Source organism: Humulus lupulus, chromosome 3 (assembly GCF_963169125.1).
Source record: "Humulus lupulus chromosome 3, drHumLupu1.1, whole genome shotgun sequence".
NCBI classification, from domain to species: domain Eukaryota; kingdom Viridiplantae; phylum Streptophyta; class Magnoliopsida; order Rosales; family Cannabaceae; genus Humulus; species Humulus lupulus.
In genome coordinates, this window is record NC_084795.1 from 280256378 (window position 1) to 280277105 (window position 20728).

The following is a 20728-nucleotide window of genomic DNA, read 5'->3' on the forward strand; positions in this document are numbered from 1 at the left end:
AACAATTATATTATACACTTCTAAAAAAATTGAAAGATAAAATTATTAATAACTTTTGAATTTACAATAAATAAATGACCAAATTATGTCTGTTGACGCCGTTTTTCGTCAACAGTGAAAGAAGAGCACGTAAACAATAATTAATAATGGCCAATAAAAATATAGTAATACAAACACGATTTATATGTGGTTCAGCAGTTAAATCTGCCTAGTCCACAATTCTTTCTTATTAAGACTTAAGAATATCTCTGAAAATCCCTCAAGGGTGAATTCTCCAGAGTTTTCCTCAAGATCACAAAAATTCCGTCCTTTACAATGGTGCATGACCTCTCTATTTATAGAGAAGAATGCTGAATACTATCCCACATATTTCGGGTAGTTACTCTATATTTGCAAATAGATTAAATGCCATTAAATCCCTAAAATCCGATGTAAAAGGAAACGTCCCCTGAACACCAGGGGCTTAAAACTAATCAAATAATATCCCCTGATTGTAGGGGATTTCCAGTAATAAATGTAGACCGTGTCCTGCTGTTGATGATTCATCAGGATATATAAAGTTATTACCCTATATCACCAAGGCCATATTCTCCCAGGTTCCTTTCCGACTTTCGTGTCATAGTATATCCCGAGGCCACACGGCTTCGAGCTCGTAAGCGCATCGGGCTCGGAGCCCCTGATCCGAGATCATCCCAGAGAACAGATGCACCTCGGGCTTATCCTTCGAGCTCATGAGGATTTCGAGGCTACCATCTCCGAACTCGTCTCTGTTTTGTAGGCTCGTCGTTTAGATTCCGAACATATTCCAGATTTTACGAGTTCATTCATTATGAATCCAACTTTCGAGGTCACAATTCTCATGGCTCGAAATCTGGGTATAACAATGTCATTGCTGTTATTTTGATTGTTTAAATTATATATATATATATATTAGGTATATGCAATGGAGAAAAAAATTTAAGCACATTAATATTTTTCGATTATAGTTTTGAAAATATAATTGATTGAGTAATTTAAGTACTTTAATATGAAATTTTAAAATATGTGATAGAAATTATTATGACTCATTTATTATTTATTATTTTTTTAAACATATTTACCTTATTTAGATAATTTTAAAACTAAAGGTGTTAGAAAATAAAAATAAAAAAAGTGTTAAATTAATAATTTCCGTTAAACTCATATTTATAATATATAAAGATATAAATAGTATTAAAATCTAAAATTGTAGACATAAATGCAAAATGATGTATAGACTATGAATTTTTGCAGAAAGTTCTCGTTTTAAAATATAAAATTTAGATGGAAAATTGAATAGGACTAATTATGCTAAATGTTTAAGAGGTTGGAAATGTAAATGTAAAACATTTAAAAGAAAAAATAAGTATACAATGTTAAGATAAGATAGTATATTTTGCGCAATTTTTTATATATTATATAATATTTATAAAGTTCAAAGAGGATTAATGATATAATATTGTATTTAAAAGTTGATTCTACTTATTGACCAAAATAGAGTTTTCCAAAATACTTTTAATTCAATGGAATTTTTGTTTTTCTATATAATGTTTCTAAAAATGAATCGTCTTTTATTTATATAATATATTAAATTTAAATGACAAAAAAGAATAATTAGTATTTTTGTCTCCCAAATTTATGACACTAACATATCGTACTCCCTAAAATATACAGGTTGTTAAAACCTTTTTCTAAATTATATCATTTATAGAAACCTAGTCCTTCCGTCACATTTTGTTTTTTTTTTTGTCATTTAAATGCTGATGTGGCATTATAAATTATGATATTGTATTGGCTCTTGAATTTTGACCATTATCAAATTGTATCCATTTTTATTGGAAAAATTAATTTAAAAAATAATTCAAGCCCAATAATTTTTTTAAAAAATAATTCAAAAATCAAAATAAAATTAAAACAGTAACATTAAAAAGAGCGTTAAATCTTTGAAAAAAAATCCTAGTTCAAATCTATAATAATTTAATATATAAAATCGAAAGTTAAATGAAACTAAAACCTAAATATCAAACTAAATATATATTTTTTGTAAAAAAACAGAAAGAAAAGAAAAGAAAAATTATCAAAATATGAAACGATTAAAGCTATACAACTCAAAACCAAGCAGAGACAAATCATTTCTTTTTGATTTATAACAAAAATAAATAAGTTCCTAAAATGAAACGAAACTAACGTAAATACTATGTTTCTATAAATAAAAAAGTAAGTTTTAGAGGAAAAATATTAATTATTCAACAAATAATTAAGAATTATTTTACATATAACAGTTCTTTTTTTGTCTTTTTTTTTGGGACAAATATTCTACATAAAACTATTAGTATATATTCCCGAGTTAACTAGCCAATCGATTGAATCGGAATTAAAATTCTATTCAAATAGACTAACTCTCCTAATATTCATATGTTTATCCACAAAACAATTATCAGCCTAAGAATAACGGTTTTTTTTAAAAGAGATTTCTAAGGTTTGGTTTTATTACCATTAGCACTGTTATTATATTTTGCTGACTTTGATGACCAAAAGAGATACCTACCTCTCTTTAGAGCGTTGCTATTTAATACCTTAAGCTGTCTAAAATCGTATGATGTGTCATTCTATGATTAATTAGTAATATCATATAATACTTATGAAATTCAAATAAGTAGGACCCGATATTGAATTGTATCAATAGCTTTAAGAAAATTACTAAGGAGTACCATTGATCTCGAGGTAGCGTACTGCTATTGGTGTAATTTAATATCGGGTCCCATACATTTAAATTTAATAAAGGGTTTATACTTTTTTAGACCCTGTGATTTTTCTCATTACCTTTGGACCTTGTGTTTTGACAAATTACTTTTTGGATCCTATGTTTTGTAAAATTGTTAAAATAGAACCCTAAACTTAATTTTAATTAAGAAAAAATTGAATATAACAACACACTTTTTAAGGAGAATGATTTTATTTTTGTTCTGAATTGTTAGTTTGGTAAATTATTTGTGATTTTAGTTGAGAAAACATTGACCAAAATCAGGTTTAGGGTTCTATTTTAACAATTTTATAAAACATAGGGTCCAAAAGATAATTTTTCAAAACACAGAGTCCAAACAAATAATGAAAAAAAAAACACAGAGTCAAAAAATGTATAAATCCTTTAATAAATATTATAAGACATCTCTGACCAATTATAAAGTGTCACTTTATATAATGATAAACACCTTAATGTACGAAAAAAATCTTAACAACTTATTAATTAAGAAAAGTATAATCCGTTAAACCATATAATATATGTTTTTGTAATCCGAAGCTACGACTTAGACACCCCAACCCCAAGATCCAAATCACCTAGAAATAAACATATATTATTATAACACAATAACCAACAACGTCAAAAGGTGCAAGTTTTATTATTTTTATAAAATAATAATAATAAATGTAAAAAAAAGCTGCTTATTATCTCAAACTAGGGGACTCTCTCAAAACCAAAATATTATTTGACTGATAATATTATTAACCGATTCAGATAGACATTGGGAATAATTGTTCTGTGGATTTGCTTGTGTGTTGATTTGCTTGATAATATTATTTGACTCTCTGATAATATACTGATAATATTATTTGACTGATATATTATACTGATAATATTATTTGACTCTCTCAAAACCAAAATATTATTTGACTGATAATATTATTAACCAAAACATACTCTCTCAAAATATTATTAACCAACAGTTTCATCTCAAACTAGGGTACTCTCTCAAATCTAAAAATCATTTATACATATATTTATAATAACAATCTACATTCTCCAATTAATTCGTATCTACATTTACATAATATTTACATATCATTTATATAATATTTTAATATTATTATTTTTCTTTATAATTTTTCTTTCTTCCATTTAATATATATATATATTTTTTCTTTTTCAATTATTTTATTTTACTTTAATTAATAAAATATATTTAAAGATATAATATTTAAATGATATAGAGAAATATATAGAAAAGCCGATATATGGTATAATATAAAACTTATAAGTAAAATAGAAAAATATATATTTTGAGGAGATATTTTAAAAAATGGAGTAGAGCATCCATTGAGAGTGTTCTTATAGATCTCTTTAACAATTTTTTTTTTTTTTTGTAATGAATCTCTCTAACATTTGAAAATAAAAATTAACTCTCACATCTTGATTTTACTCTCAAAGTCTCTCCAACATGAGAAACAATAAATTAATGGTTTGTTTGATATTGTTTTCTGTTTTTTGTTTTTAAAGTTATGTTTTCATAAATGAGAACAGAAAACAGTTTTTGTAATCTTAAAAAAAATGAGCTGTTTGGTTAATATTTTATAAAAACAATTTTTTTAGTGTTTTTTATTTTAAATATGAAATTAAAAACTAATAAATATATTTACAAATAGAAATTTTTTTTAATAGTTTGTAACAAATAATGAGATAAAATAATATGAAATAAAAAATAAAGAGTGAGAAAGCAATGATGACATCATATTTGAATTTTCATGATTGAAATTTTACACCTAACATTTAATGTTCTTTCATCCTCAAATTCTTCTCTTTATAAATTAGAATGTTGTTATTTGACACTTTAAGGTGCCCAACTGTGTCCCACCAATTATTTAAAGATATCTCATTTATTTATTTAATATATAAATTATTTACAATTTTCTCTTTTCCTAACTATAAATAAATGAGGTATCTTAAAATAATTGATGGGACATGGAGGGGACAGAAAATTGGGGACAACAGATTTTTTTTCGCCCAGCACCACATAATGAGCGATACCTCATAATACTTATTAAATTTAAATAAGTGAGACCCGATATTAGATTACACCCATAGCGATATGCCACCTACTACTAGTGGTGTTAGGCACTAGCGGTGCCCTTAACAATTCTCTATAAATTAGCACATACCTTTGCCATTTTCAAATCACACAGCCAATTGTATAACGGAGATTCCTTTCATCAACGCTCAACAAATCTATCGAAGCAAATGGTATGACATTGTAGTTTTGGGTATGCATTATTATATGATACGAATGACATTGTAGAACTGTCTCATAGTCATATGTTTATTCTCTTTTATGCTGATCGATCAGGCGTCCTCAGGAGGAGTCATTTCGGTGGGACCATGGGGGAGTCGTTCGGGTGGTGACCCTTGGAGCTACAAACCCAGCTCTGGAATAACTGAGATAACCCTCCACGAAGGTGGTAATATCAAGTCCATTTCCTTCAAAGACGAAGATGGCTTTGTCTCTGAGACATTCGGTGGCCATAGCCCTGATCCTTGGGATTGGGGAAATAAGATACAGGTACCTTCTTTTTATATATATATATGCATGCATGCACTACTTAATTGGTTACTCATTTTTTTCTGTCACCTCAATATATGTGTTGTGTTGTGTTGTGTACAAGGTCACTATCGATTTCCCTTCGGAGTATTTCAAATCCATAAGTGGAACGTATGGTGTGTACAATGATGTACCTGATGTTATCATTTCACTATCTTTTCACACAAATCTCAAGACATATGGACCTTTCGGAACCAGTACTGCTTCTGCTAAGCCTTTCAGCATCCCCATGACAGACTGTGTCGTAGTTGGATTTCATGGACGCTGTGGCTATTACCTTGATGCTCTTGGTATTTATGTCAAACCAGTAAGTCACCCGGCGGAGAGCCACTTTGATCAATAATTTTGCTGCCCAAATTTTAAAGGATTCAGATAACAACTTGATCGTTAAAACAATGACGATCAAGAATAAAAAGAAGTTTGAATTTAATGAGTATTATAGGTTATCGCTAACTAATCATGGTATAAGTATTATTGGTTTTTGGTTGCAGGTAGATCCAGATGGAAGCATTTCATTTGGGAAATGGGGAGGTAGGGGTGGAAATGACACCATTAATTTCACAGTGGGAAGTAGTAGTTGGATAAAACAGATATCAGTCCACCATGATGATTTCAATATCAAGTCTCTCTCCTTCAAGGACGGTAATGACCGCGTCTATGGAAAATTTGGTGGCAACGAATTTGGTGTAGAAAAAATAGTAAGCATATATGGCAAGGCAATATTTATATATTGATCAGATACAACAACGAAATGAAACTATTATTCATTAGTTAATTTTTTGTATTATTGTAGATTGAGTTTGATGGGCTTTCGGAGTTTTTGACGTCTATAAGTGGGACATATGGAAATCATCGTGGATTAACTGTGATCACATCATTATCATTTATAACAAATCTTAATACATATGGACCATTCGGAAAAGCAACAGGCACTGCTTTCTCAAACCCAATTCAAGGTGGCGTCGTTGTTGGATTCCATGGAAAATCAGGCTACTACATTGACTCAATTGGCTTCTATGTCAAACCGGTAAACTCTCTAGTTTAGTTAATTTATTTATGCCAATGTTCTTTGATTTGAATGTTTTCGATCTGAATAAATTTGTTGGCTGTTGTTTAATAGGGAGAGGCAGAATAATGGACCTGGCTGAGGAAAAGAGTAGAATTATTGCACATTTTAATGTGCATTCTTCGTTGGATTTGGAATAAGATGGGATATGGTTTATATGATTATATCCTAAGTCAAAAGTCTTTACCTTTATTATTATGTGTTTTGAGTTTAATTATCTGAACAAATAAGTTGATGACTCTGAGCTTTAGCTCACTGGGTCAGCCAACCAGTTGTAATAATATTTAGTTTTGTTTTGTCTGAATAATATATGACCTTGTGTGCTCTACTTGTAAAAGTCTACTTTTAATATTTAAATAATTCAAAACTAAGAAGTTGCAATAATAGTTACGTGAGGCAATAACCAATAAGAATCAAAAGTGAAATTTACCTTGTGCCTAATTTACCATGAAGTTTATCATATGTCAAATTAAACATGTGAGAAAAACAATATACTATATTGGAGACTACCATTTTATAAATTCATAATATTTCAGCAAACTAAATTATATTACAAGTTTAGTTAATTTGAACATTTTTTGAAGAGCCTAGGTCATTAAAAAATGATGATCTCTTAGAAAAATTAAGTTACGTCAACCAATTACCAATTTTTTAAGAGAATATAGTAAGTTTATTGTTTAATTTTTCAAGACCATCTATGATTCATTATATATCCAATAAGATTGCTCTTGAATTGGACGTGCATGCTCTTTGGGTGGAAGATGAACTTGTTTGGCTAAATAAATTCCATATTTTTTATCTTGCCATTTAGATTTATAAGTTGTATGAAATTATGATATTTTTTTTCAATGAGTAAATTTCATTACTAAAAAAAAGGTAAAATTTGAGACAAATAAATAAACAATGGTAAAAGGTTGGTGGATTGTAATTTTAATTCAAAATTGTGTTTCCATTACATCCTTCTTTTAATTAAAAATAATAATATGTTAATTGGATCTAATATACCCTCTTCTAATGTTTGAATTATTTTCTAACTAAAAAAGAGCTCCATTTTTTTCTTTTTCATGTGAAATTATTTAATTATAGATTACCTGTTGGAGTTATTTTTCTTTTAATTATTTTATTGTATGAATATATTAGTTGATGTACTGGGTAATCCTCACAATTCTCATAAAACGACAACAACTCACACCTCACCTACTTGAAAGGATAACAGCTGTCAAGGGCAGTTTTGTTTTTAATATCTCCTGTAATTTTATTTATCCTTTAAATAGGCTCTTTTATTTCTAGAAAAATGAGGGCGTGAGTTGCTGAGTTGTATTGTGTGGGTGAGAAATTAAGACTGTTTTGAGAGAAGCTTGTGTGTTAAAGGTTCTGGGTTTGCATCGTGTAGATGCCTTGATGAAGAGAACCTAAGTTGCAAGCTAGTGTGTTCTTGCCATTGCTGGGAAGTCATCTGTTGTTGTACTTTTTTGAGTATTTAGTGGAAAGACCTCAACTGGAAGTAGGCCAATTCTGTTGGGGCCGAACCAGGATAATCACTTGTTTTGATTTGTTTCTTGTGTGTTTTTCCTTTATTTGTATTATTTTTCCAATTCTTGTTATGTTAATTGAGCATTGCAGGTTCATTTGAGTCTTGGTGTTGGGGTTGAACCCGACAAATCAGAGCCAGGTTTCGATCCTTGAAAGATAATCAAGACTCATCAAGAATTGGAGTGAAAACATCATGTCTTCATCTTCCAAGTTTAATTCTTCCTCATATAGGGGTTCCCACCTATCTCCCCCTATCTGGGGCTGTGCAACTGCCGATATCTCAGGTTGTACCACTGCTGGTATTGCGGCCTGTAGGTTCCCTACTGGAACCTGCTGCTGTCTCAAGAGGCGTATCTCTTCACCCTACCTCTCTAACCTGGCTTGCATGTCAGCAAGCACTTGTTGCCAGTTCTCTAGAGCTGGCAGTGGGGCCTGGCCCTGAACATTCCCTTCACTAGCCTGTAACTCTTGGTCAGCCAATCTCTTTGACCTTCGAGGGTTCATTCTGACACTCTATCCACCCTACAAAGATCAAATCGGTCGTTAGGTAAGTCATAACTATACCACTTGCTGCTTGACGGTCCAAGTTCATTGGATAACATACATATGCAATGCTAATAAGCATGACATCACACAATAAACATACCCATTCGTAGTGCTAATAAGCACCTCCTGATATCCATCAGCAAATAACTCTACACATAGGCATATCCAAGTATTTCTTACAAATCCAACATAGCTAATAAGCATGTCCTTCTATTCCTGCCAGTAATATGCTAATAAACATTTTCCCTTGGCCTATATACAAATAATAGCGCTAATAAGCGGTTCCCTTGCATCCACAAGCAGTAATGATGCTAATAAGCACGTTCTTTAACATTTATGCAATAGTTAAGGGCCAAGCCCTATCAAATAATCTCATGCTTCCTAAACAGGCATGCAGGTAAGACATTCATATCATGTTTAAGCATTTAGACATATAAACATATAACAGTTACCAAACCCTGAGTCGAGCTTGTCTTTAGTGGTGATTCTACATGCCTGGCTAGTCTTTAGGAACCTTAAAACCTGGCTCTCATACCAAGTTGTAACGCCTTCCTAATCCAGGACCGTTACACTGTGTACTTAAAATTGTGTCAGCCCTGCTAACTAGATCATTTTGCTTAAAACGTGTAACTAAGGTTAGTGACAAGGGTTAGGGTTAAAAAATTTGGTCAAAGATCCATTGACTTTATTCAAAAAGTGTTATACAACATGGGATCCCAAAATATTACAACACAATTGTTAAAAGGGTAAATACATATCAAAAGTTACATCAGCCAGCCTAAGCGGCAAAACAGGATTGTAATCCTATTTCCTCTTAAATAAATCTGGTCGTGATGGTCAAGCAGTTGTATATGTACACGCTACCACCGAAGCTCTCAAACTCATGGCTGGTCAAGGTTCCCTTTTCCCTTACCTACACCACAAAGCACCCGCTCAGCAAGAAAACATAACGTATAACAACAGAGAGTATAACTTTAAATAATCATTCAACAATAATCAACAACAGCAATTCATAACCAATGTCATTTAGTTCAATCACACGATCATTGGATCAATCTAGGGCTGTTGCCCTATTCATTTAGCTTTTAAGCCAACTCTTGGGCCTATGCCCTAGCTACGTGACCATAGAGTCACCTGGGCCTCGCCCTTAGCTCTGTCTCACTAGCCATAGAGCTATCCCAACCCTTGTGGTTCACCTTCGACCTTAGGTCGATCAACGTAATAGTACGTCACTGGTTTAGGTTAATGCCTTTCAACCAGCGTACAACGCACTATTTTCCTCCTTAACTCATAAGTCAAGCCCTGATCCAGGATTACATACCTTATTTATAAGGAACAAATGTGGATAGGCACATCCCTACAAATTAATCATATACTCATGCTAATCATATAATCTCATTGGATAACCATTTTCATAATACTAAACATATTCATACAACGGGGCCATATGCCCTAACCATAGAATTCACGTAACGAATACAAACACTTAGGCATCTAGCAACAAGCATTTAAAACAATAGCCGAACATAACCAACCCTGGGGCCCAAGCCCTAACCATATTCATATACAATAGACGGGCCAAGCTCTAGTCATAATAACATATAATGAATGGGCCAAGCCCTAATCACATACAACACGTTCTGAGTACAGTTTTCTTACCTTAGGTCCAAGCAATCGTAAATAAGAACGACCCTCGAGCACGATCTCGGTTTTCGAGCCCTTAGCGATACCCTAAGTCAAAACCATAAAATAGGATTCTATTAATAGTAAGTGATGAAAGGCTTCCGGATCAAGTCCTAGCCTCCGGGACCTCAGGTTCCACCCAACCGGGTAGTGGAAACAATCCAGAGTCCCTAAGATTGAGTTCCCGCGCTCAAAATCCTCTAGGGGTCAAAAAATTCCTTAAGAGTCGCGACCCTAGGCCCCCATGCCGCTGCCCGCCTCTAACTAGAGGCCCAGCGTCCCCATCCAGCAAACACGCGCCGCAGCCCAGCCATAGTGGCACCGCAGCCCGCCTTTCTTCTTGGCTCCCATCTACTCTAGAGGGCCGCGACACACCAAGAACAGAGCTGCGACCCAACCCCTTTGAACCTAGAAAAATCCCCTATTTCAACAGCCAAATCTCATCCAATTTAACCCAAAATCAATCCAACAACACAATTTAACTATCATAGTAGTTCTAAAATGTTCCCAACAACAAAACTCAACAAAAAGCTAGCTTAAAACCTCATCAAAACTCCAATTCAATCTTTAACTTCAAATAATCAAGAACACTAAAACTCAGCCAAGAATTACAGAATTTAATAGCTAAAATCATAATAGCTTACCTCAATTTCTGTTTGAATTCAAAAGCTAATACTGAGGTAATCTTCAAATCTAGAGATCCAATTTGTGACTTCTGGCCCAACAATCCCACTTAGCTTCAAAGCTTTTCCCTTGGAGAAGTTTCTAGAGAAAGCAAGAGTGAGAGAGAGAAGAATGGGTTGTTTTAGGCAGCGTTCTCTGTTTTTGTCTTTTGTTTCTAACTTAAGTTAATCCCAATGCTCGAGGTACCAAAAACTTCTCTGAGGGAAAAAGGTAAATTTCCCAACATTCCCTCCTAGACTCTCTAACTCCAAATATATCTCTAATTATTTATTTTCATAACTCGATAGCCCGTCCAATACCCAAAATATCCCTTGACTCACCCCGAGTCGGGTACTGGGTCCCGTTGTGACTTTCCTGCTAACTTGCTCCCAAGGATCGCCTCGTGCCAAGTAACCTAAATAAAGCCACATAATAATGTGGTCTCTCACATATATCACATATATGCATCTAAATACACATTTATGCTCGTGACGGGTCAAATTACCAAATCGCCCTTCTAATAAGAAGCGAGCCCGCATGCATATTTAATATCCCTAAATATGCGCAAAAAAATCATATTATCACATAATTCACATATTAACAATTAACATAACATTTAAACACGTAATCTCACATACATTGCCATCCCAGCCCCCTAATCAAGGTCCTAAGCCTTATTAGGTAATTTTGGGACGTTACATTATGGTTTTTGTAATGCTCCAAAATCCCTAATGCAGTTTAATGGCTGGATTAGTAGGTCGGGAGGGCCATAATTATTTTATTATGCCATTAAATGATTATATGATGTGTTATGTGAATTATATTATAATATGATGTTAAATGCACGCATGTGGGTCCCCATTTGATTATTAGGGCATTTTGGTAATTTGGCCCGTTGAGGGCATATTTGTGTATTTTGGTGCATATTGTGATTTATAGATGAAATCCCATTGTTATGGAGATATATTCGAGCTATTCGGCATGAGACGGTCTTATGTTGCAAATTAGTGGTTTTGTCATCACGGGGTCAATTATTGGGATATTGGACAATGAGAGTGATTATTTGATGATATATTGGGAGTTATTGAGATTAGGAGGAAATTCTGGGAGTTTTGACTATTTTTCCCCCGGGGATGTTTTTGGGACCCCGAGCATTAGGTTTTATTTGAGGTTACTTAAGCCTGAAGTAGTCTGACAGAAAGAACCGTACGTTTAAAACACTTTTTCTCTCTCCCGTTATCCTTTGTGACCATTCGTGGAAATTTCGAAGAAATCTTAAGTTCTAGGAATCAGAATCAAGCGAGGATCGAGGCATAGCGATCCTAGGAAAGATTAGAAGCTTCTTCACCGAAGGATTTAACGAGAAACAACCCAATCAAAGGTAATTCAAGCTTTAAGTTTTGAGTTTTAGAGTTTCTAAGCTTTGATTTGGATTTTGTGTATCGATGAGTTTTTGATTCGTTTGAGCCTCGGGATTTGATGATTTTGGATCATTGGGATGTTTGGGAACTTTTATTTTTGGATTTGAAGATGTTTAGGTAGGTTTTTGGAAGTATTAAAATGGGAGAAAACGGAGTTATGGCTGGTTCCCGGGTGGGGGTCGCGGCCCAAGTTGGGTGCTGAGGGTGGTGGAAGTTATGCGTGCTGGGGGTCGCAACACTAGGTAAGGGGAGTCGCGGTGCTTGCTCCTGGTTTGGCTGGGGGTCGCGGCTCATAAGGGTTTTTGAGGCCAAATGGGTGTTTTGATCATGGGAACTCAATTTTAGGCCTCGGGATCGTTCCTACTACCCGGCCTAGTGGGATTCGATGTCCCGGAGGCTAGGTTTTGGTTCGGGAACCTTTGTTGTTCATTTAATTGATGGAATCCCATATTTGGTTATGACTAGGTGACCGCTAAAGGACTAAAAGTCATATCGTTCTCAAGGATTGTTCTTTTATTCATTCTCGCTCGAATCAGAGGTAAGAAAACTACACCCTGTGTATATGACATGCGTGGTTATTGTTGAGGTATGTTGGTTATTAAATGTGGACATTGATTGCATATTAAATGCTTAACAAATCTTGCTTACTTGTGTATGGCACCGATTATTCAGAATCGGCATTGGTTGCGTATTACTGACCTGGGAGTCAGGAACAGCAAAAGCGTCATGAACGCAGAGCCGATAAAAGATTAGATCTAATCGATATCAGCGTTGAATGACCTAGGAGCATTAATGCTAAACCAACCCTAAGGTCGATGAAAATTATAAGCGCTTGACTAGTCTAAGACTAGTTACTTAGAGCCAGAGCCTAAGGCCTAGGTGATTGTTTGTCACGTGGCTAGGGAGTGGAATCCCATGGTTGTGACTCTATGGTCATGCGGTAGGTTATATTGGTGACTAGTTCATCGAACACCTATCTTGATAAACTAGTGAAAGGATCACTTATTTGTAAAGCCCAGGTGACCCTATCGTCACATGGCTAATGGGAATGGAATCCACCTTAGTGACTTTTCCAATTGTCACTCATCTATTTTGGACTGAAAGTCCTGAATGATTATTATGATCATTGTTGAGCAACTAGCCCCTGTTTATCTTGTCTGATCTTCTTTGTTGGGTCGGTGAAGTCAGCAAAATGCTTGGGCCTGTGTTTCTTCCTGACAACTTCAAGGCCAGCTGCCTCCTCGGGCTGCAGTACTCGTACACTGGGACTGTCAGCATCACTGGCAACTACAGATGTCTAGGCCTGTGGAGTGGAGGGTTGATCACCGCGCTCATAGTCTGCAGGCAAGATATCAGACTCTGTATCTGATTTTACGTCGATGGATCGACCTGAGATCACTGAAAGCAGCTGTGCCAACTGAGCCATGATTGTAGCCTGATTCTGTAGTAAGGTTGCCGGGCCCTCCTCAACCCTCTTGAGCCTCTGCATCAATTTCTCATAATCACGCTGGGCAACCTGACTAGATGAAGTTACAGAGACCTGTGAAGTGCCCTCCTCAACCCTCGAGACATCCTCGTAAAAAATGGAGGCTTCCTTTGCAACTTTTGCCAGCTTCTCTGTCTCCTTCTCAGGTACCACTACTTCATCCGCTGCAGTCCTAGCCTCCCCCACAGTAGATTCCAACTCAGGGAATAACCTGGAATCAACTTCTGGGAGGTTATTGTAGTAGATTACCTCACCGGGACGTGGCTTCAGCATGGAAAATACCACTAACTGCATGGTTGAATAACATGTGTCAGGAAAACTTTAATAAAATAAATCGTTAATCAATTAATTTGTGACATTTAACATGATAAAATGGAACTTTCTCGACAGTTGACGAATATAGGAACCAACTGAGCTGTCGAAATAGTGATATCAGTCTTCGTAGCCCAGCTAAGCATCCTTGGTATCTGGTTCTCACTGTTCTCACCGAACTTACTCCCGAGAGATGGCATGGCCTCAAAAGCCCAGTAAAGAAGCGCGGGTGCATAGCCATAGAAACTATACTTCGCCTCCTTCTGTTTTTTGCTTGACCCCTCTTTCTTCTTCTCCTCGTAGTGTTTCAATTGCTTCTTCATATCCTTCTAAACACATTTGCTAACCTTCTTAAATGAAAACTTCCCCCATGGATATTTGAAAAAGTAATTAAGATCCTCAACCATCCTCAGGGAATCTCCCCATATCGTCGTTGTCTTCTTTGGGGCATTCAGTACCCCCTCTATCAAATAGCATAAACCCAACTTAAATGCATCTTTTGGGTTTGTGGATGCCTTCAAAGCATCTTCCAACTGACCAAAACTAACCTTCAAATCACCATTAAAATATTCCTGGATGATCCGATCACTTGAAAGATGATATTTCAACTCATCTGGGGATGATGATTTCCCAAAATTTAGCCCGGTAACTAGGGAAAACTCTGCAATACCAAATCTACACAAAGTGCTGCCCATGTAGAACTGACCCTCTTCAGGATTCTTGCTCTCTACCTTACGCAACATTAGTTGGTGCAGCAGAACCCCAGAAAAACTAAACGGCTTTGCCTTAAAGAACTGTTCCAACGGGCATGCCTGTGCCCTTTCAATAAGATCATGCCTCTGAAACTGCTCTATAAGGGTATCCAAGTAGGCACTACCCCTATAAGTGACACGACCAGGAAAGTACTTCTCCAATGACACAATAAGGTCAGACATCTAAAGAAAAAAAATTAAAAAAAATGTTAAAAATGTAAAACAATCTGGTCACTATCGAGTCTCGTCGAGGCAGCTACTATCGAGGCCTATCGAGGTAGGTGCTAAAATCCAAAAGCATGATATCATCGGGTTACTATCGAGGCCTATCGACCAGCTGATCGATGCAACTGCAAGACATGAGATCCTCTCCTTCATGGATGCTTACTCAGGATACAATCAGATTAGTATGCATCCCCCTGACGAGGATCACACTAGCTTTCAGACCAATACGGGATTATACTGTTATAAAGTAATGCCCTTTGGACTAAAAAACGCAGGTGAGACTTTCCAGAGATTGATTAACCACATGTTTAAGGAGTTGATTGAAGTAAACATGGAGGTGTACGTGGACGACATGCTGGTAAAGTCAAAAAAAGCAGGACATGTGAAGGATTTACAAGAGTGTTTCGATGTGTTGAACAAGTACCAGATGAAACTAAATCCTCTCAAATGTTCCTTCGGAGTTGGATCAGGGAAATTTTTGGGGTTCAACATCAAATTAATGTTTTGCAGTCTCATTGGAGTTTGCCTTGTGTTAATGGCTTTGCTTCTAAGAGAATAAAATTCCATTCAAACTTGTTAGGCTTCATTTACATAGATTCTAGTGATTGATTATAGCATTTTGATGTTTTAGTCGCTGCTAACGCCAAAGAAAATGAAGCCATAGATATCATCCAAAGTTAATTGTATGTTACCTTTATGATTAGAAACACCAAAATCAAATTGTTTACTTACTGTTTTTGACCAAATGACTTAAGCTAGCCTAGCCTCAAACTGTTGGAACTTATCTATATAAGAGTGAATTATTAAAAAAAAAATAGAAAATGTGCTTTAATGACTCCCTAGAGGAAGAGTCTCACATTGTTTTAGAATACTCCTTTATCAGGGTATATAGATAGTGGACTTGAGCCTTGGGGTTGTGCCCTAAGGTGTAATGCCCCAAATTTCCTAATAAGGTTTAGGACCTTGATTAGGAGGCCGGGAGGGCCATAATTGATTTATTATAGTATTTAATGATTATATGCATGTTTACGTGAATTATATTATTATATGATGGTGAATGCATGATGGTGAATGCATGCATATGGGCTCATGTGTTAATTATGAGGGTAATTTGGTAATTTGGCCACTGTGGGCGTAATTGTATATTTTGGGTGCATGGTTATGATTAATTAATATTGCCACATTATAAGGTGGATTGGTTCGAGCTAATCGACATGAGACGATCATGAGATGTAAGTGTTCGGTCTAGTCATAACGGGCTTAAGTTCGGGGCTCGGGGTGAGTCTCGGGGTGAATTTAGTGATTAGAGCATTACCGGGAATTAAAGGGTAATGGGATATGATTTATTGGTATTTGGGAATATTGAGTATAGCGGGAATTAGAGAGCGTTAATTATAATTAACGGTATAGGTTGGAAAGGACAATTTTGCCGTTGGGGTGATCTTAGAAGCCTTAAGTGACCTAGGGGCATTTAGGTCATTTGGAAAAGGATATGTATCAGCATTTTGAGTTTTAGAAGGCTGTAGAATAAAAATAAAGCAGAGCATCAATAACCCTCTTCCTCTCCCTCACCCGTGTACCATTTTCCTTCCTTTTCTCTTTGGAATTTTGGAGCCAACTTGAGGAGTTAAGCTAGGGAATCAAAGGTGGGAGCTTAGGGTCGTGATTCAGCCATTAAAGGGGAATCAAAACCAAGTTTGAGGTAAGTTTCAGCCATGAAATCCCTGGTTATACTCTGTTTTTTATTTAAGTTTCAGCTTGTGATTTCTTGATAAAGAGTTGGAATTAATGGAAGTTTAATTGAGATTTAACTTGGGTTTTGATGTGGGTGAGTTGTAGATGATTTTTAGTGGTTAAATTGGGTATTAGGTTGAGGTTTGGGACTGGTTTGAAGGGTTGGTTTCGAAGGAAAACGCAGGGGAACGCAAGCTGGTGCTTGCTGGTTTTGGTAATGGGCCGCGGTACGGCTATGGTGAGCCGCGGCCTACGTGCGTTTTTGTGAAGGGTTTGGCTCTGTCAGGAAGGTGAACCGAGGCGTGGCTATGGCGAGCCGCGGCCCATCAGAGCAGATTTGGCCAGAATAGGGTTTTTGACTTGGGGATGCTTACCATAGGCCTCGGGGTTGAACCTACTACTTGGTTAAGTGGGGATTGATGTCCCGGAGGCTAGATATTGATTTGGGAACTTATGTTGATCATTTTTATTGATGATACCTTATACTTGGTTATGACTAGGTGACCGCTAAAGGATTAAAGGTTGATCGTTCTCAAGGGTTGTTCTTATAATTATTCTAGCTCGACTTTGAGGTAAGAAAACTGCACCCTGTGTACATGAGACATGCATGGTTACTATTGGGTGCATGTCGGTTGATTATTATGTATGACATGCTTGGTTATTATGATGCATGTTGGTTGATTAATGAGTATGACATGCTTGGTTATTATTGATGCACGTCGGTTGATTATTATGTATGACATGCTTGGTTATTATGATGCATGTTGGTTGATTAAGGAGTATGACATGCGTGGTTATTATTAGTGCATGCTGGATATATTGCATATGATGCATGAGAAACATGTGTATGGGACATGCTTTATATATTGAGTACGATACTGTTCAGAGCTTGAGTCTCTGCGTTTATGCATGGCCCTAATAGCACTATTACCTGTTTAGTAAGCATGCTAAATGCCTCGTTTATGGATATGGAACATGTGGTATATGATTGGTGGCATGTCTTACTTGTGAAAGACACTGACTAGTCAGGGACCGACTCTAGAGTCAAGAAACATGCATTGAATGGCTCTATGGCATTAATGCCAGACCGACCCTAAGGTCGAAGAACTTATAAGCACTTGCCTGGTCTATGACCAGATGTTTATGGCCAAGGTATATGACCCCGGTGACTGGTTGTCACACGGCCAAGGGACGCTGTCCATGGCATGACTCTAGGGTCGGGACGAAGGTTATGTTGGTGACCATTCACCATGCACCTGTCCTAATCAACTTATGAAAGGATCACGTATCAGTTAAGCCCTGGTGACCCTATCGTCACATGGCTAAAGGGAGCGATGCTCATTATTGTGACTTTTGGCTATTGTCACCTATTTGCCTAGACTGATAGTCCTGAATGGTTATTATGATCGTTGTTGATATTATATCATGTTTTATTGTGTTTTCTTGCTGGGCTTCGGCTCACGGGTGCTACGTGGTGCAGGTAAAGGCAAGAGGAAGCTGGACCATCCTTGAGTTGGAGAGCTTAGGTGATGACGTGTACATATGCAGCTGCTCGTCCGCCACGGCCGAGGTTTAAAGTGGAACTAGGGTTGAACCCTGTTTTGCCGCTTAGAACGGCTGTTGTAAATATTTTCTGTAATAAACTCTGAAACTTTATTTTCGGGATCCCAATGTATATATTAAACGTTCTAGTGAGACGTTACCTCCTAACCAAAGTTTTTAAATCCCTAAACCGCTAATCATACTTAGATCACGATTTTGGCCAAATGACTCGATTAGCGAGTTTAGCACTGTTTACAAGGCACACCGTAACGGTTCCTGGTGTTGGGGCGTTACATATGGGGTACCCACTTTTGTGGAAGAGGGAGGAGTCACACAAAGGCTCACTTGACCAGCACACGCGCGTCGCCGTCCGACCTGAGCTGGTTTGTGTGGTGTGCACCTTATTATTTTTTGAAAATTTTATTTATTAAATATTATTTTATTTAATAAAAAAAACGTGATTAATGTTGGTGAAACTGAAGACCTTTTCTCTTCAGCTTTTTAAGGAACCTCTCCCACATTTTAATAAAACGTTCTTTTTCCCGTTAATTAAGATCCACCTTTTCTTTAAAATAGTGCGATTACTTAACAGAAAAATATCACTCAACATTTTTTTTCGATTAAATTTTTTTTCGAGCAGTAGCATTCATCAGGGTGTGGCAAACGACGGTTCTCTACGGTGCAGTGGAGGTCTGATACAGTATAGACTGGGCTGTTTTATCTTGGGGACGACGGGGCTGATAGTCTGCTTGCACATCTCTGAGCAGTGTCGCGAACGTCTTAAAGAGAGCGACCTAGTCCGCGACTCAACCCAGATTATTATTCGGTAATTTCGTTCCTTTTTATTTCTGCAACAACTATCTCAACACAAACTAAAAGAATCCCTCCCTATTATTCTCAATTTCAGAAAGAAAAAAAAAAAGTCAAATGATTTGTTTATGTTTAGATGACTTTCTACTTTAATCTCAATTGCTTTTCCCTTCGGGATTAGCATGTATATTCTTAATTTTTTTTACCTGCAAAGCAAACATGTTTTCGTACATGCTTCTGCAGTCTTTTCTTCCCATAAACACATGCAGTTATATCTTTCTTGGAAGTCTATGTTGTTACTCATCAATTAAAATGTTTTTCTGTAACTAGCTCTATGTTGGCTGGCAACTTTGGCTTGAAAGGAATGTTCAAACTTCTCAGGGTGTCAAAAGAGAATTGATGCACCAAACATTTCAGCAGTTTTTCAACTTTTTCTGATTGACTAAGAGACTGGAATCTTTGGATGTAGTCATGATGTTTAAAATGAGTACACCTTACTACGTGGTTAGACACTAAAGTGATAATACATAGAAAAAATCAACATAAAATAACTTCATAATACGATAATTAATGGTACGAAGAACATGTTGTAAGTTGAATATATCATGACACAGTTAATAATCATTCCCATGAACGTTTCTGTTAATTTTGGTTTGGTTAGCATGGCTTGATAAATTATACTATTTCTCTAACTTTGTCTTTTAATTAATTTTAATATGAGATTTAAAAAATATATATGTATTATTTTATATAAATTTTATTGAATTACTTTAATCCTTAATGTAGGGGTGAACATTTGATCCGAAAATCTCTCCGACTCGCAACCTGAACCCGATAAGAGCTAGGTCGGGTTTGGGTTTAGACTCGAAATCCGAAAATTATAGTATTTTCTAAAAAGTGTAAAAAATATATAGTATTTTTGCAAATTTGAGTTTTTCGGCCCAAAACCCAATAGGCTCAACCCAACTCGAACAAACTCGAAACCTTACAAAAAATCGAATTTTTCGGATTAGTTTCGGTACTATTTTTTTCCGCTTGAAACTCACAGAACCCGAACTTGATGCACCCGAAACCCGAAAATCTGACCCGTATGTACTCCTACCTTAATATTCAAGTGTTTGGCTCTGCCATTGATTGTGCCAATCCACATATAGAGGTTTTGAAAATAGGTGTGAATGACTCAACAGTTTTGAAACTCAGAATTCTTGTATATCAGTTGATATAAAATAATATTCTAATTTAGAACACAGTTTACCTAAAATGTTGTAACTTATATATGTCCTAATAATAATTTCTGCTAGTTTTGAATGGTTTTATATATATGAAAATTTTCTCATTATTTTGTCATTACGAAGCAAGACATATGATAATCTCATATATTTTTTCATTTATATATATACATAATTCCTGCGTGCTGGGAAGATTCAAGGTTTGACAACTACTAAACTAATGTATGTTGTATGATAAATGCAGATTATTCCTTTTAAAAGACTTTAAGGTTGGGACCCAATAAAGTGCTACAATAACTGCAAAGACAAGACAACTGGTAAAAGAAAAAGAAGATT

At 35.8% G+C, this 20728-nt stretch overlaps 1 protein-coding gene across 1 annotated transcript in view; it reads left to right on the plus strand.

Moving 5' to 3' along the window:
• The first annotated feature begins 5123 nt into the window (after window positions 1-5123).
• Window positions 5124-20728, plus strand: part of LOC133825780 (jacalin-related lectin 4-like) — a 115481-nt gene continuing 99876 nt past the window's right edge. Inside the window, exons 1-4 of the mRNA XM_062258681.1 lie at window positions 5124-5351; window positions 5455-5697; window positions 5882-6088; window positions 6184-6417. Coding sequence (XP_062114665.1) covers window positions 5124-5351; window positions 5455-5697; window positions 5882-6088; window positions 6184-6417 — 912 coding nt within the window. The remainder of the gene's footprint in view (window positions 5352-5454; window positions 5698-5881; window positions 6089-6183; window positions 6418-20728) is intronic.